The following is a 19,225-nucleotide window of genomic DNA, read 5'->3' on the forward strand; positions in this document are numbered from 1 at the left end:
AACAGTTATAATCTAGATTGTTGCAGAAAATGAACATGTGAATAAATTGCTTTCTTAATGTCAAATTATTATTTTATAAATATTTGACACAACAAGAGTTTCATTTTGACAAGCAGCTCAAATGAAGACAAATCCTTTTGCACCCGGAGTCTATGACTGTCTATGTGGCATTGCTTTGGATTTTTCGATGTCAGTGGCATATTAACTGTATTCAACATTGTAAATAATTTCTAGCAATTTCCTGAAGCTGGGCAGCAGACTAAGTGGAATATGTATTGGGCTTAATGATTTAATCTGCCTGTCACACAATTTGTGGTTACTCACAGGCCACATTAAAGAAACATCTAGATAGCAAAAATATTTCCCTGGAGCTTTGGTATTTTAACCAGGAAAACATGATTTTCAGCAATTATGTAAATATTGACAGATCTGTGAGAAATAGCACAAGGAAACATAGACACAGTCAATATGCTGTAAGGCCCATACACTTTATTTACAGTTTCACATTCCATCTCCCCTGCATATTTCTAAATTTACATTTTGTATTTACAACACTCAGCGGATTTTTCATATGACATGGGAGCAGTGTTCTTTATTTATCAGTAATATACTCCAAACTCCTGTAAACATTTTGTGAAGTTTGTTGTAATGGTTTCCCACATGCAAGAAAAATACATACATGCATAGAAATGTTGATATAACATGTCTAGAGGATTATTGGGCCCATAAGGAGATTGATACACCCATGTTTCAAGATTGTCTTAACTCCTCTGCAGTGAATTCCTCCATAACTGCTTTTTCCAGATGTTGCAACCTCTCTGTAATAAGTCTCTTCTTATTTTTCCATCAATATCTTACATTATTTTTCTGAGAATATCTGGTACCTTCTGCTTTTGATTGTGGCTCTGATTGTATTTACTCTTTGGAAAATACTTTGGCATAGACACTAGCATGGAATACAAAGGAACAAGGAGTTAATTTAAAGTTTTTAAATTACTGCTGTTTAGTAGCTAAGCTTGTTCAAAAATGATTGTCCTTCTTAACCCATCAAATTGGATGAATTAAGCTGAATTGTTTCAAGGACCTGCCAGCCTATCTTCATAGCTCTTTTTCATGAGTTTCATAGTTGCTTGGTCCTTACTCGCCCTGCAAATCTGAATGGCTCTTCATTAAAAAAGTCCTTGACTCTTTAAGTTCTTTTCAAGTATTCTATTTCACAACTGACATGAATAGGCAACAGTGAAATTAGAAAAGAAAATCGTCCAATGGTTCACAATATGAGAACTTCTGCTCAACCCATAGCAGCATATAGCATAATTTGAGCTTTCCTTAACAAACTGCCCTTTTTATTGCTGTGGTAGCTGGACGGCTTCCTACTGTTATAGCCCAATGTACAGGTTCTGCTATTTCAAATCATGAGTCTTTCATTCCGTAATTGTCATTCTCCCATGGATATACTCTTGAAAATTTTAATTAAGTTTTCTAGACCAAAAATATAACCCTGATCTGGCCCCTCATATCTTGAGTCTTTGTAAGTTGTGTGAGCAAAGTCTATCATGCGAACATCAACTTTAGGATGGCTATTTCCATGTGAAGCAGAGCAGACTATGTTTTGATAGTGTCCCTGAGGGTCATTGTCTGAAGACATTGTTTTCTCCAGTCCCTCATAGTTTATGAGAAGTGAGCTAGAGAAGAACCGGTAAGAATGTTGGTTTTTGACGACAGAGAGCAGAGTATTCAGCTGAAACAAAATTGGTTCCACAAGGTCTGTTCTAAAATGATTCCCATTGTGAAGGAACTGGCAAAGGGCTTGCTTGAAGCCATCTGGTGAAAGTTTTCGTCCGTAGTACTTATCCTTGCAAATATATTGGATGGTATCAGCCTGGTAAACCTTGAATTAAAAACAATAACAATCTATATTAGCCATCTGCTTTGCAGATTGTAATTCATTAAGTGATTTTATGTACTCCCGGAAGCCTCAATAGTACATTTTGAATGTGTGCGTTTAGAAGCTTACTATATTTATCTTTATCACCGCAAGGCAGAACTATAATGTCCTGCATACAGGGAATTGAAGTGTTGAGAAAGTACAATCTGGGATCAAGGTTTTGCATTCATTTTAACATTATTTATTATATTTGTATAATATATTTCTTTTCAAAGTCTATTCAGTGCATTCTTTCAGTAAACCAATGACGTACTGAGCTAGCTGCTGGTTTCCATGTTACCCAGCAACATTCACAGCTACTATATCATCTTTTAAAAAATATATATGTCAAGGAATTTAATTTAATAGTGCTTGATGGCAAAATAAATTTACACTCAGGCAATCTTGTTCTGAAATTTACTTTCACTTGCCACACTGAAAGAAATGACTGCTTTGATGATTATACTGCTGCAATTATTCAAATCCACAGGACAGCTTTGTGTTCTCCCACTAAGGAATAATTTATTTAGTAGATGATTGTCTTTGACTTAGATCATCTGCTAAAGTGTCTCTCTGTATTAAAGTAGTTAGTAGGAGGATCAAACCCTAAAATACAATCTGGAATTCTAACATATTTGCTTTATATGAATTATCCTTATTTTTAGTGGCAAAGAAGCTGCTGTTTAACTTTCTTCAGGGTGTAAGGGTAATTCTGATACATTTAAATAAATGAGCATTCCTCATCTGAATAGTGGACTACAGTCATTGCATATTTGTGTCTCCATACACTTGCTTATCTTAGATAAAAGATGACATTTTGTTGTGGTTGCTTTTTAATTAATATTAGCTGCGCTGTGATTGGGTTTTCAGTGATTTTTAACATGACCAATCTTTTTCACAAAAGATTTCAGAAGTGCACACATACCTTTTGCAAATTATTTTTTTGAAAATTGTAATTATCACAGATTAACAAACGTTTCAGCTATACTATGTCTTTCTAAGCACAGACCTAGGCTAACACAGAGATGCTTGGATGGAAAATTGTATTTGAATTAAATTTACTCCCCCCCCTTCTTTTATTTACAATAATTAAATTCAGGATACTTTTTCATGGTAACACATTTAATTTTCAAAACAGATTTCTGCTCACCTGCATGCCACAAATACGGACTCCAAGGGAGGCTGATGTACTCTGTTCACATTTCTTGATTTGGCGTGCTTTCTTCTCCTCTGATGCATCATCACCATGCTGCCTGGTTCCCATTTTTAAGTCTAGAATGCAAGGGTATTTATATTTGGATACAACATTTTCCAGTAAAAGAAATTCTGAATATACTAGTTAAGGAAATCAGTATTTTACTTTGGTTTACTTTGCAGTTTTCCATTAGTTTCCATGCTTAGCTTCTTGTTTCCATTTCAACTCATTTATTATGAGAAATGTGTCTCAGAGGAATCTGTCCATCAGTTTCTATCCCTGGTAAAGGTCAATAGAATATTTCTTCTTAGAGAGGTCAACAATCAATGTACATACATTGAAGGATAGTTTTAATTACAAGGATGGGCTTTCAGATACTACTAGGATGTGGGTATCATAGTTCCTTGAAATCAATAAGTGCATATATTTTTTAAAATATATATGAAAAGACTCTCAGAACAAATTCACAATTTTGTTGTGTCTCTGTGTAACATTCTAGTAAAAATGCAGTATTTTAAATATTTTTATAATTTGGATTATAAGAATCCAAAACTCTGAGTTGTTACACATCAAACAGTGTGAAACTCAAAAATATATGAGATGCAAATTTGCTTTCCCACAAATGTTTACTAAATAGGTTATGGCAACACTTTTGTCATAGGAATATCTAGAAATAGGATTTGTAAACAAGATTAACACTGTTAATTATTACTGTACTGGAGATATACAGCCACCTTTCTGATAATTGTTAAATGTTAAATAAATTAAAATCTACATTTTTCCTATTGTAGACAAATCCAGATCAAAATATTTGAGAATAAGTTTCATCAAGTTTAGTGTGTGCATTGCTGCAATCTTGGTCCCACTGAAATACATGTTTACCAACATAACCAGTGTGTAATTTAGACTTAGACTGTCCCTTCTATGTTTATATTTATAACAGTGCTAGCAGCCTTTAAAAAAATACAAATTATCAATTATACATGTGTACTCTAATGTTCGGTTAATTCAGGAAAAAAGATACGATGAGGTTTATTCTCCTTATACTTTGAAGACATGCGATTTAGATGCTGTTTGTGACAGTGCAATCCCCAAGGATTAAAGCTGTTATTTGCCTCTTGGTTCCCATTGGCATCCTCCATAAGTGATGATACATTTTGGTGGTACTGAAGATCTGTCTGCAGTCGTGTGTTCCCATGGCAGCTAGATGCAAAGGAATCTGATTAGCTTATTGTCTGGAAGGAAAAAATTACCACTATACATCTCAGCATATATACGTATTTCTAAATCCTTGTAATCTCAGCAGGCTTTTAGACATAGTATTCAACCACAATAATATACAAGCACACAATAGATATAAACTTAATGTAAACCACTGCAAACTTCAGCCTTCCATCCTTCCGAGGTGGATAAAATGAGGACCCGGATTGTGGGGGCAATATGCTGGCTCTGTTAAAAAGTGCTATTGCTAACATGTTGTAAGCCGCCCTGAGTCTAAGGAGAAGGGCGGCATAAAAATCGAATAAATAAATAAACTCAACTGCAGAAAATACGACTTCAGCAACAGAGTGATCAATGCCTGGAATTCAGTACCTGACTCTGTGGTTTCTTCCCCAAACCCCAAAAACTTTAACCTTAGACTGTCTGCAGTCGAACTCACCCCATTCCCAAGAGATCTGTAAGGGACAGGCATAAAGTGCACTTTGATGGTTACCGTCCCTGTCTTATTGTCTTATTGTTTATTTATTTATTGTTTATTTTATTTATTTATTTGTTTTGTCTAGAACATAATGCAGGTATTTGAAGATATATTCATAATAATATACATGAATAAAAGATTAGAAAAATATTAGAAATAATAGTATTCATATATATGATGCTAGTAAAACTTAAAGAGACAATAGGATAGGGGATGGAAGGCACGCTGGTGCACTTATGCACGCCCCTTACTGACCTCTTAGGAATTGGGAGAGGTCAACAGTGGACAGTCTAAAGATAAAACTTTGGGGGTTAGGAGATGACACTACAGAGTCTGATAGTGAGTTCCATGCTTTGATTTAGATGTAATTACTTTGTTTATGTTTATACCTATACCTGCTATCTTGTACATGTTTGACAAACAAACAAACAAACAAACAAACAAAATAAAAAATAAAATTAATAAAATAAAACCCATGTAGTCAGAAGTGGGATTCTGCAAATACACAATTCAGACTGCAGCCTGACAGAGCCATTTGATACATTGTTTTCTAAACCTTACCAAGTTCAGTCTGACTCATTCTTAAGAATATGGGCACTAAACTGCAGTCTTCATTGTGAGACAGAATGCTAAGGATTGTAATCTACCCGATGTTAATAATTGTAGACCCATTTACGTATAGGCAATGCACACAGTTATCAATTGTTTGTTTGTATTTCTATGCTGACCTCTGTAGACTCAGGGCGGCTTACAATACAAGAATAAATACAACATGTAAAAAACCCAAATATAAAACCTAATTCTCAAACCCCAGGATACAGGCACCCACACTCATCCTATCACAGTCATTCACCCATATTATTGGCTGGAGCAGGATACCAGCGTTCAACAGCCCCAGGCCTGCCGGTTCTTAAAACCTTACAAAAGGCTGGGAGGGTGGGGGTAGTGCGAATCTCTGGAGGGAATTGATTAAAAAAAATAGCCACGACCAGCAAGCAGTTTCCTGATTAACAAAGACAGGGAAACTTTATTTTATAGTTTAAGAACAGCACAACGAACCAACATTTTAATTGAGAATAAATCCCCCAGATTGTGCAAATAATTCAGACTTAGTCCACTTTTATCTAAAAGAAAAACGTCCATGAGCTTAACGTGCCTCTTCCCTCCCTCCTGCCAATGGAAGATTAGATAGATCATCTTCCTCAATTACTATATTGGTGAAGTTAAGCAGCTTATTCTGTCCAAGGGCAGCCTCAAGGTGTATAAAATCTGTTCGACTTTGTCATCTATTATCTTAGATGGAAATCAAGTACCGTATCTGGGCTGGAAATAAGAGGCAACGCAAGCAGGACTGTGATTGGCAATGGAGGAATATAAACCTAACAGTTCATTTAAAAATATTCATGCTAGTACAGTTTTCTGGCAAGTCAAAATAATTGGATAATCCTAGAACTCATTTGTGGGGCAAGGCCCATATATAAATGTGGGATTTATGTTAGTAATTTACTGGATGGAAACCAGAAAATTTCTTCTTTTGCATTGCATTTCTGGTTTTTTGTAGTGCTTACCTGCTTTCAATGACATTTGTGAATGGGCTGTGATTCCATTTGACAAATGTGTGATCGTTCTTGCCGGTTTTTGCTTGGTTGAGTTTCTGCCATATTGTCATTGAACACTCCTTTGTGGTATTATCCAAGGAATTGTGATTATCTGTGCGTGGACAGGCTACAAGATTCAGATTTCCCATGCTGTCCTTCTTGAGGTAAACAGCTATTATACCTTTGGAGTGGAAAAAAATAAATTGCATCAACGTGGGAGATTTGATATGTAAATTCATATACATAAAATCTGATACAATCCCAGATTTCTTTTTCTAATTCAACAAATGTTCACTGCTAATTTGAGAACCCCCATATTCAAAGCAAACAAAATAAACTCTAGTTCTTCATACATAAATTGCAGTTCAACTTGCCACAGAATGCAGTGATGATTATAATATTGGATGATTTTAAAAGAACAGGAACAAAATCATGGAAAGAAAAGTAAGCAATGACAAGCAGGTATTAACTATGCCTATGTAATACAGCTACATAACACAAACAACAAGTTTCTTGTTACAAATTTCTAGGGAATGCAATTAAGAAAATGCTTCAGCCTTCCATCAAATTCTGGTGGACCTTTGTGGAAACAAAATGTTTATTTATTTATTTATTATTTAGATTTGTATGCCGCCCCTCTCCGCAGATGTTGCATTATGTAAACTTTGATCAGATCACAACTGAACTCTTTTTATTTGCTCAACATCCAAACCATGTTTATATGAGACTTACAGAGACTTATAGAGAAGTACAGAGGCAGCCTTGAAGATAACTGATTGATTAAATGCCATCATGTCAACTTCTAGTGACCCCATAGTTTTCTCTATCACAATTTGTCCCTAACCTAGTCCTACATCCAAAAATGCACACATTTTCATTGTAACTGAATCCATCTACTCATTCCACTCTTCTTTTTCATAGTATTAAAATACAAAAATATAGCAAAATAGACTTGGAAGGGACACTGGACATTTTCTGGTACAACCCTCCATTTAAGCAGGAAACCCTATATCATTTCAGATAAATGGCTGTCCAGTCTCTTTTTAAAAACTTCCCCAGGTGGTGCTCCCACAACTTCTGAAGGCAAGCCATTCCATTATTTAATTGTTCTCATTGTTAGACAGATTCTCCTTTGTTCTAGGTTGGTTCTCTCCTTGATTAATTTTCATCCATTGCTACTTGTCCTGCCTTCAGGTGCTTTGAAGAATAGGTTGACCCTCTCTTCTTTGTGGCAGCCTCTCAAGTATTGGAACACTGCTATCATGCCACCCATAGTCCTTCTTTTCACTAGACCAGGGGTAGGCAATGTTGGTTCTTCTATGATTTGTGGACTTCAACTCCCAGAATTTCTAAGCCAATCATGCTAGCTCAGGAATTCTGGGAGTTGAAGTCCAAGTGTCATAGAAGAACCAACTTTTCCTACCCCCACCTCTTTCTCCTTAGCTTAGCACTTGCACATGAGTAGTTTGTGGTCCACAGTCAGCACCTGACCATATTTTTAATGCTATAACTGAGTTGCTATACCTCCTTTTAATAATAGTATGGTCACTTAATCTTATGTACTCCATTTGATGATGTCTATATACAGGCATTGTTTAGATATGTGAAGAAATATTAGTTAAGAAATCATTGGATACAGAAATTGATAATTAGTTCTGCTTCATCTCCTGCAGCAACTATTATGAAAACATGAATTTGGCCCAGGAAAACAAGGAAGTACAAGAAAGAAGCTGAAGACTTTGCTTTGATTCTCTTTAGGGGGTAGAGAAGAAGAAATACTGACAGGATTTCGATACTCTATTATTATAGCCTATATCAGTAAAATAGTGTCCCCAGTATTTTATGTAGTGTTTTCCCCCTGACCTAGGTTACCCTGAAGGGCTGACAGATATATGTTATTTTAGTGTGATGCCATTTCTTTAAAGTATGTTGAGATGTCAACTATAAATGGGGGATAATCAATCTCTGCTCTCTATGTTCATATTGATCCAAAATTCTTGCCATGTACTCAAGCTCCTGAGTTTCAGGAAGTTGGCCAGCAAATTATATACTCCAAAGGCCTAATCCCTGTGTCGGAATGTTGGGTGTGTCAAATTGCCCCGTAAAGTAGACAATAATATATAAGTTAAATTACACAGTCAACTGTAATAGCTTCCAGTCTGTCTTTCTTTGCTTCCATTTTCCCCCTTTCAGTATCATTCCATGCCCTCCAATTTGGGTAAGGAGAGAAATCTTGGCAAGAAAATTGTGTCTGTATTCTCATAGTCATCTTCACAGCACCAAAAGAGATGACAGAAATGAACTATAAAGTCTTCACAGGTTAAAGACAGATGATTGATACATAGATGACAAATATATAGATAAAAAGATAGATATTTAGAAATAATTACCATAAATTAAATTAAAATATATCTTGCTAATGGGTGAAATTCAAAAAAATTCCCCTACCAGTTCTGTGGGCATGGCTTGGTGGGCATGGCAGGGGAAGGATACTACAAAATCTCCATTCCTACCCGCTCTGGGGCCAGTCAGAGATGGTATTTGCCAGTTCTCTGAACTGCTCAAAATTTTCGCTACCAGTTCTCCAGAACCTGTCAGAACCTGCTGAATTTCATCCTGTTCACTAAATATTGGAAAACACTAGTATACTTGCTTAATTTGTTATCCATGTTTCCCCAAAAATAAAACTGAGTCTTATATTGATTTTTGCTCCAAAAGATACATTGTGGCTTATTTTTCAGTTAATTCTTTTGGGGAAAATACAGTAAATGTTTCCGTCTGGCTGACAATCTTAAAGGGGGTTTATTTTGGGGGTAGGGCTTATATTATGAGCATCCTGAAAAATCACATTAGGGCTTATTTTCAAATTGGATTTTATTTTCAGGGAAACACAGTTCTGTTGAATGGAGATGTCAAAATCCTTTAAAATTAAACCAAACTGGATCTACATAGTCTAATTCCAGGACTGACCTCTGTAAAAGACAAATTATGACTATCCTGTGCAGCATCCTATTCTTGTATTTCAAACTGATTCCAGTGCCCATTCAATAGGAATTCTGAAGTTATCTGATTAGAAGGTTCAGATTTACTATTACATACAGTCTTTCCCTTGAGCTTCACTATTAAATAGTAAGAGAGCATGAAATGCCTTTAATTTCTCCAGATGAGATAATCATATTTGGAAATCAAATAAAATCCAAATCGGGCAAAGAAGAAGATTTCTTTAGGATTTGATTTCATCCCAATGTAAATTGGGATTAAAAAGTAGTATAGCTAGTGGAGGGCTACCAAAATTTTTACTACCACACTGTGGGCGTGGCTTATGCAGGACACCCTGCATTTTCTTTTAACATCTTTCAGTACAAATTGGGTACTCTGGGGCGGAGCTCCATTTTTGCTACCCCACTGCATTCCCCCCTGTCCAGACAGCAGCCCACAACTGAGTATAGCCATATTATCTAATCTTAACCTTTCCTTTAGTTACCTAGAGTGCTGCTTTGCTTGGTCTAAAATAGAACAAGCTCTTTTTCACATTGCCACATATGTGACATTTGAGTAATCTGTCTTGCCCTAAAATAATACATCATGGAAAGTAAAAATGGAATCTGCCTGTTACTAAGAAAGTAGGACTTGTTGTTGAAATATGTTAGAACTTCTTCCAAACAGGAACAAACATGATAAAATAAAATAATAGTCCTCTCATATGTTTGTATAATTTTTCAAATGCTGAAGGCTCAGAATAATGTGTAAATAATTTGTATTATCCTGTTTTCTTGGGCAGTAATTGCAAATTAAATAGTTGTTTCACTTGTAAAGTTGACCAAGAAAACTTCTAAAAGTTATTTTATTAATCCTATTAATACTAATACTGTTATACTATGGAATGCATAATCTTTACTCTGACATATGGTGTATGTTTTTACATTAAACAGAGCATCCACATTTTTGTTTATTCTTACAACTTATTTATTAAATTATTATCTTGCCTTTATTACTTTATAAATAACTCAAAGCAGCAAACATACATAACACTCCTTCCTCCTCCTATTTTCTCAATGAAATGAATTGAGCTGATAGTCATGGGCCTAAAGTCACCCAGCTGGTTTTCATGCTTAAGGCAGAACTAGAACTCATGATGTCCTGGTTTCTAGGCCAAAGTACCTTAACCATTACACCAAACTGGTACTCCAAACTCCATATGGGAATAGTGCAAGCAAAAGTTATATTAATAAAGTTATATTAGCCGCCCCGAGTCTGCGGAGAGGGGTGGCATACAAATTTAATAAAGAAAGAAAGAAAGAAAGAAAGAAAGAAAGAAAGAAAGAAAGAAAGAAAGAAAGAAGGGCATTTGTAACTCAGGGCTAAAATGAAATTGATATTCAAAAATTATATTACATCCATATATTATATTCTTTTGTCCAAAGATGAAACAAAATTAATAAAACAAAAGAAGAAAGGGGGTGATGGAAGAGGTCAAACTATTTGTACAGATCAGATTATTACTTTGCGTATAAAAAATAGCTTCCTAGAATTTCTAATAAGAGAATAATGCCAATATTTTATCCTTCTGACTGAGATTACAAGTACATTAAGTTATTTTTGTAGTGAAAAGAATATTGCAGATACTTTAAAACTATAGCATGTTCTTAAAATTATCTTATTTTATCTTTATTCAGTGATGCTTGGCTTGTCAAAAGTTCATCAAAGCACCCACCTACAAAATGCAGACAAGTTCAAAAGAGAGAGAGGGTCATGCTGTACTCACTTCTAGGTCTCCTCTCTATGCCAAAGAGATGGTGACCCCTATGGGTGAAACCTAGCATTGCCAATGGCTGTGGTTAGTGATACCCTTATTTTTTTAACCCTCTGACAAGAGTTGTCAGTCAATCAACCAAATATTCACAAGAGTACAGTGGTACCTCTACTTAAGAACTTTTCTAGATAAGAACCGGGTGTTCAAGATTTTTTTACCGCTTCTTAAGAACCATTTTCTCCTTAAGAACCTGAGCCTGGAAAAATTTCCCAGGAAATTTGAGAGCGTCATGAAGGCCTGTCCAGTTGCCTGCCATTCCCACTGGGTTTCTCTCTGTGGCGCAGTGTATGGGAGGGAGCCTCAAGCCGGGTGTTTGGGAGGCTCATGCTCCTCCTCGCTGCCTCAGAGTCCCTCTTTTTTTTAAGCCTTAAAGTTTTGGATTTTTTTGATTCCCCTCACCTCACCTTCTCCCTTCGGCAGCGACTGTCCTCTTCTTCTTCCTCCTCCTCCTCCTCTTCCTCCCACCCAAATTTGGAGCTTTTATTTCTTTCCCAATGGGTTTGCATGCATTATTTGCTTTTACATTGATTCCTATGGGAAAAATTGCTTCTACTTACAAACATTTCTACTTAAGAACCTGGTCATGGAACAAATTAAGTTCTTAAGTAGAGGTACCACTGTACTTAGTTCCATCTTTCTTCCATGCATTTCTTTCTGTTTCTTTCCCCAAAGATGGTAAGCATTCTACAGCTAATAAGTATGTCATGACCTCATTAGCTCATCACTTCCTCCACACAACTAAGAGGCTTTCACATTTTTAAAAAAATTTCTGAAAAACCTCAGGATCCTGCAGCCGCGTTCATTGGAGAATATAAAATTGACAAGCTAGTAAGTCTTGCTTCTTTTGAATCTAAACATGTTATTTTTCCCCTTCCCTGCAAGTGTTTTGATATTCCTCTCTTGTGCCACTGGAACCATTACAGGCCGGCTCTGATGTCTGATCTTCAGAAACAGAAAGAATAATAATAATCTAATAGAAGAAAATATACTACTGAGAGCTTTAGTGCTCTCTGGGATTGGTTATTATTTTGCTGATGCTTCATTACCCAGCTAAGTAATCATTATCAGAATCTTCATTACTTAGTCAGGTAATGAAATGTCTGCAAGAAAACAATCTCAAAAACACCAAGAACTTCACAGAATAATAATCTTTTTGACACTTGCCTTGAGCACAGAATGGTCTATATACTCTAATCAGTGTTTCCCAATCTTGACAACTTGAAGACATTTGGACTTCAACTCCCAGAATTCCCCAGCCAGCATTCGCTGGCTGGGGAATTCTGGGAGTTGAAGTCCAGATATCTTCAAGTTGCCAAGGTTGGGAAACACTGCTATAAATGACTTCAATCTCTTTTGTTACAAAATGCATGTTTGATTTTTGGATTAGTTACTGAATGAATTAAGCCATGGTGGTCTTGAAAACTATATTGATGCTTAATATAATAACAGAATAACAGATTTGGAAGGGACCTTAGAGGTCTTGCTATCCAACTCCCTGCTCAAGCAGGAAACCCTATACCTATGATGGTGAACCTATGGCACGCATGTCACAGGTGGCACACACGTAGCTATGTCAGAGGGCATGTGAGGCATTGCCCTATGTCAGCTCTAGCGTGTGCCAGCCTGCTGATTTTTGGCCTTGGGGAAGGTCATTTTGCCTCTGGGAAGCTACAGGAAAGCTTCCCCGAAGTCCCAAAGATTGGAAAATTTGACTTCCGATTTTGCCGTTATGCTGGGTTTTTTTGCATTTCAGAGGCTTCAGGAAGCTTTCCTGAAGGCTCCGGAGTGTGGAAAACAGCGCACTGGGCAAAACGGAAGTCTGTTTTCCAAACTTCCAGTTTGCCCATTAGGCCTTTTTTTCACTGTCCCAGGCTTCAGTGAACTCTGTGCGCATGTGCAGGGATGAGGGGGGTTGTGCACAGGAGCATCGCAGGGGGGCATGCGTGGGGGGGGAAGGAATGGTTGTGGGCACATGCGTGCTTGCTTACAAACACACACACACACACACACACCCTTTTGGCACGTGAACCCAAAAAGGCTCGCCATCACTGCCCTAGACTATTTCAGACAAATGGTTGTCCAATATGTTCTTAAAAACTTCCAATGTTGGAGCACCTTCAACTTCTGAAGGCAAACTGTTCCATTGTTTAATTGTTCTGTCAGAAAATTTCTCCTTCCTTCTAGGTTGGTTGATTAATTTCTATCCATTGCTTCTCATTCTGCTTTCAAGTTCTTTGCAGAATAGCTTGACTCCCTCTTCTTTGCGGCAGCCCCTTAGATATTGGAACACTGCTATCATATCACCTTTTGTTCCTTCTTTTAATTAAACTTAGACATATCCAATTCCTGTAACTGTTCTAAGGAGGTTTTAGCCTCCAGTCTCCTTAATCAGATTAATTAATTAATTTTTTATGTCGCCCTTCTTCTTAGGGTGGCTTACAACATGTTAGCAATAGCACTTTTTAACAGAGCCAGCATATTGCCTCCAACAATCCGGGTCCTCATTTTACCCACCTCGGAAGGATGGACGGCTGAGTCAACCTTGAGCCGGTGATGAGATTTGAACCGCTGACCTGCAAATCTCCCAGTCAGCTTTAGTGGCCTGCAGTACTGCACTCTACCCATTGTGCCGCCTCGGCTCATTAATGTTGCTCTTCTCTGCATTCTTTTTAGGATCTCAATATTATTTTTATATTGTGATGACCAAAACTGGATGTATAATATATGTGATACCCAGCCAAAAATGACTCAGCCAAGAAACCACACTTGAACAAAATCATGGCTAAATAAGAAGCTATCCTCCAAGTCTGTTTCAATTATGGAACATTGTACTAGTAAGTTAGGATTTGGGCTTAATGGCTCTTTTAAGACATAAAATTGCTGCCCTTTCAAAATGAGATAAATACCCACAGTGAGAATGGGACAAGTATGTGCCATTATATATCCCAGGGGTTCAGTAGGTAAAGAAATTAATCTTAATGTACACAGTCCAAAAGTTTTTTTAAAAAAATATTTCTCTCCCAGTTGGATAGTGCCAGAAGGTTGCAAACACCATTGCAGGAGAAAATTTGGGTCTGTATGTCGAGGTAAGCCTTAGATCTTTACATTCAATTTAGGTCTGCTACAGATTTATTCTGTACTTTTAAAATCGCCTGCTGTGGTAGACAAAGAAACTGTGGCTTCTCCCACTGGTTTTGCTATCAATCCTTTCATCCAAGCTGCCAAAAAGCAAAATGATTACAAGATTGGAAGGGGGAAATGGCTAAGGAACGGATGGGGAAAAAATCAGAGTTATTTTGATAGGGTCTTTTCCTACTTTCAAAAGGCATAGGACTAATTCTACATCATGACAAGGCAAATCTAATTTTGAATAATAAAAAAACACCTTAGTATTTTATTCCGTGTAATAAACAGTGCTCTGTAATTCTATATTTCAGCCATGCTTCCCCTGTTGACTTAAATGGAGCTCACATGGCTAAGGTGTCAGACAGCCTTTTGACATATTTATGCCATTCCCAATAAAGCCTGGCGGGGACACAGTTGCAGCTCATAGTCTCAAATGACAGATCACTTTTGAGCATAGCTAGTGGATAAGGCATCTTTGACCTTTTGATGACACATCAGTGATAATGGACCATCTTCTCAAGGATTATTGCAGATTCTACTTAGTAAGCATGGCATTTTTAATTCTAGCTCTACTTCCACTCGTCTGTTCCCACTGAGAGTCTTACATAGCGTTGCTCTTCTACAGCCCAACCCAGCAACATGAGCTACCTGAAGCAATGTTTGAATAATTTTAAAATTTAGATGGGAAATCAGGGCAAAGAAAAGTTGTCAACTGACTATTTTTAATCTCAAAATATTTATTTATTTATTTATTTATTTATTTTATTATTTGGATTTGTATGCCGCCCCTCTCCGAAAACTCGGGGCGGCTCACAACAAGTGAAAAGACAATCCAGTACATTAATCCAATTAATTAAAATATTATAAATTTAAGAAAAACCCCTATACTAACATACACACACACACAAGCATACCTTTACACACACACACACACACACACACACACACACTTATTTATTTATTTTTTTATTGGAAAGAAAAGGGGAAAAGTATTCTGAACCAAATGGGGTAGTATTGAATTGTTTAATAAAATACCAGGAAATACTGGAAAACCGCTAAACATCAAGTGAGCTACACAAGTAATGTTGCAATAGCATCACTTAAGAAATCACATAAATGACATTTTCTGGGTCAACCATGCTGTTGCCTTAATGGATTGCACTGTGGTCAGAAGACTAATGTGGTCTGAATCTAGAGGTTTTGGGAACAGATGTGCTAAATGCCCAGTCAATGAAGCGGTGGAAGTGATGTGCCGGTGCCTGGAGGCTGTTGGGGCCTGGATGGGTGTCAACAGACTCAAGCTCAACCCGGATAAGACGGAGTGGCTGTGGGTTTTGCCTCCCAAGGACAATCCCATCTGTCCGTCCATTACCCTGGGGGGGGGAATTATTGACCCCCTCAGAGAGGGTCCGCAACTTGGGCGTCCTCCTCGATCCACAGCTCACATTAGAAAAACATATCTCAGCTGTGGCGAGGGGGGCGTTTGCCCAGGTTCGCCTGGTGCACCAGTTGCGGCCCTATCTGGACCAGGACTCATTACTCACAGTCACTCATGCCCTCATCACCTCGAGGTTCGACTACTGTAATGCTCTCTACATGGGGCTACCTTTGAAAAGTGTTCGGAAACTTCAGATCGTGCAGAATGCAGCTGCGAGAGCAGTCATGGGCTTACCTAGGTATGCCCATGTTTCACCATCACTCCGCAGTCTGCATTGGTTGCCGATCAGTTTCCGGTCACAATTCAAAGTGTTGGTTATGACCTTTAAAGCCCTTCATGGCATTGGACCAGAATATCTCCGAGACCGCCTCCTGCCGCACGAATCCCAGCGACCAATCAGGTCCCACAGAGTGGGCCTTCTCCGGGTCCTGTCAACTAAACAATGTCGGTTGGCGGGCCCCAGGGGAAGAGCCTTCTCTGTGGCGGCACCGGCCGTCTGGAACCAACTCCCCCCGGAGATTAGAACTGCCCCTACTCTTCCTGCCTTCCGTAAACTCCTTAAAACCCACCTTTGCCGTCAGGCATGGGGGAATTGAAACATCTTCCCCTGGGCATGTTTAATTTATATATGGTATGCTTGTGTGTATGTCTGTTAGTATATGGGGTCTTTTAAATCTTTTAATTTTAATTTGTTAGATTATTTATGATTTGTTTCCACGTGTTGTGAGCCGCCCCGAGTCTTCGGAGAGGGGCGGCATACAAATCTAAGTAATAAAATAAATAAATAAATAAATAAATAAATGGACGTATCCACTCCTCTCCCAATACTTATGTGCACTCATAAATCTACCCTCAATCATTTGGAAACCAGACCTTTCTGTCTTCTATGGCAATATTACAAATCTCAAGATGAATGTACGGTTATTTCCCATTCCCTGAGATGTATGACTGTATTATATCCATATCTTAACACATATGTACTGCATTAAAACTTTCCAGTAATTTCTCTGCATTGCATTTCAATTAAGCTAATGTGGGTTTTTTTGTTAAGATTAATCTGTGCTTAAGTATATTTATATTATTTTCTTACATGAAGGTGACTAGTTACAAAATGTGAGAGAAAGGGGAGGCACTGCTTTTTAGGACTTAAGGTTTTGAAGTTTGAAAACTTAAAAAAAAACATTCTTGGGTTTTTTTACAAGCCTTGGCAAGAGTGGGAGGGCAGATGATAAAGCAGAGGGTTTTGTTTTGTTTTTATCTACCGGCCATTTCTTTGTGGAATGAGATGTACAAACTACTTTTCAAACCTTGACTTCTGTGTGAAAGGGAACCTCAAATGCCGCTGCCAGCAGAAGCTCGGCTTAGCTCCGCGGCATTGACATAAGAGACAGAAGAGGAGACCGGGGTGGGGATGGCAGTGAAGGAAAGTGTGTGTGCGGTGGTGGGAAGAAGGACAGGGTACCTGTGGCAGGGTGGCTGCGGTGCCAGCCAGCAGCAGCGGCAGCAGTCTTCCCATAGTCCGGCAATAGCGGCTTCTCACGTAGATTGGTAGCGGAGGCCGGCACCAGCCTCCAAACCGCATGGAAAGCCGCCACCACTGGACTACGGGAGGGCTGTTGCCGCCACTGCTGACCACCACCCAATTGCATTCGGTATATAAGATGCACCCAGCTTTTGGAGCACTTTTTTCAGGTAAAAAGGTATATGTATGTATGTAACATATTTTTGCTGGTAATGAAAATGAAGGGAGACTACTATAGATTTATTTCGGTCTTATTACCCTTCATCAGGTAGCTACACCATTTTTACTGGGATTTGAACTTTGGGCCTCTGCCTTACAGGCTCAACTCCTGTATCAGCTTGTGTGATTTTTTGTCGAACCACCCTGATATATTGAAGGAATGTCACAGCTCCTTTTTGCCTCTCGGCCCCACCAGGGGCCATATTCCAAGGCAGATAAGTATTTTTATAGCCAACAACTATAATCTATAGGTGTAATATGTCAAACTTTTCAAGGGACAGAAGTAAGGGGATAACTTTAGAATCAATAGCAGTTGTTAAGGTAATCTGCAAACTAAATATACCCAAAGATGATAAATGTACAAGTTGTGATGGAATATCAAATGTTTTCATTCCAAAATTCGGCATAAACAATTGCCATTCTTATTTTTATCAACAATTGACAAGAAATTATATTTTTCTAATCATTTTTTAAAAAATAAATTATATACCAGAGGATTCCAAGGAATATATCCAAAATTCATTTAAAATTGCATAGCAAAAAGTTTGCTGCATAGCAGCATTTTCTTACTTTATTAACCTTGTTTTGCCTGTATTTAACATTCATTACATTTTCCTAGCTCAGGGGTGTCAAGATGCCCTAAACACCTGTTCTCACATACTGGAAAATCTGGAACGCTGTTCCTTTTTCCATCTGTTTAAATAAGACCAGGGAAAATACAAGAGTATATCTGAAAGATATATTTATATGTCAGCCAACACCTGGCATCTGTATTGGAGTCCTAAATTCATAAAAATGAAGAAGAAATATGTGAAACAAGGGGTTTGTGTGTATCAGAAGTTTTTGGTGTGATAATGTATCGATTTCACTGTCAGATTTAATCCCCTTAGTCTTTGGATTGTATGATATCAAAGTAGAGCTTTTCATATATTCCTCCTCTTTATGTCAGGCAAGCTGAATCAGCTTCCTCTTGGTGCCTAAAAATGCTTGCTCTATGTACCCAAAGAGACAGAAGGCCATTCTGACTCATGAATCAAGCTGTCTATTTTTATGTTTTATCTAAAAATGGGGACAGATTCAATCCTGAATTGTCAGGTGAAGAGGGACATTTAATAGCTAAAGCAAAACAATGTAAAAATAACCCTAATTTATGAGCTGGAATAGAATGACAAGTACAGGAAGAACCAAGAACTGAGAGTCTTAAGGCTGCAATAAATGCTGGTTGGTTTTTTTAAAAAAATTGTTTTTGAAAGAGGGCAGATCATTTTATTGATCAACAATACCTTAGATACCTAATATCCTATAATAAAAAACCTAATATGAATGGATAAGCCTAAACAAAGGATTCTTTGTAGGTTCTTTGAGATAAAGAAATTGCTTTCCAATTGCTTGTTTTGAAAAGAAACACTTGGAGGTCTCTAATTAATAGAGGAGGGTCACCTAAGACCATTTCTTGCATTTTCTTTTCTTGACCTAGAAGGTAGTAACTGAGTAGAAAAGAACTAAACAAGTGGACCTTCCCTTGTTGTACAGGCTTCCAAATGGTTTGGAGGAAGGGCTCATGCTACTGTCGGCTGAAAAAATCAAAATCCACAGCAGAAGAACTAAGTGAAATGTTGCAAAGTTACAAGTCTTTGAATACTGCAGAACTGCTCATCAATCAAACGAAGAGAGACCATAGAGCCAGA

At 37.7% G+C, this 19,225-nt stretch overlaps 1 protein-coding gene across 1 annotated transcript in view; it reads right to left on the minus strand.

The window, feature by feature from the left end:
• Positions 1 to 467: 467 nt before the first annotated feature.
• Positions 468 to 19,225, minus strand: part of IP6K3 (inositol hexakisphosphate kinase 3) — a 42,585-nt gene continuing 23,827 nt past the window's right edge. Inside the window, exons 3-6 of the mRNA XM_070745262.1 lie at positions 6,390 to 6,600; positions 4,147 to 4,325; positions 3,078 to 3,253; positions 468 to 1,891 (exon numbers count right to left, since the gene is read on the minus strand). Coding sequence (XP_070601363.1) covers positions 1,439 to 1,891; positions 3,078 to 3,253; positions 4,147 to 4,325; positions 6,390 to 6,600 — 1,019 coding nt within the window. The 3' untranslated portion in view covers positions 468 to 1,438. The remainder of the gene's footprint in view (positions 1,892 to 3,077; positions 3,254 to 4,146; positions 4,326 to 6,389; positions 6,601 to 19,225) is intronic.

This window comes from Erythrolamprus reginae, chromosome 3 (assembly GCF_031021105.1).
Source record: "Erythrolamprus reginae isolate rEryReg1 chromosome 3, rEryReg1.hap1, whole genome shotgun sequence".
Taxonomy (NCBI): Eukaryota; Metazoa; Chordata; class Lepidosauria; order Squamata; family Dipsadidae; genus Erythrolamprus; species Erythrolamprus reginae.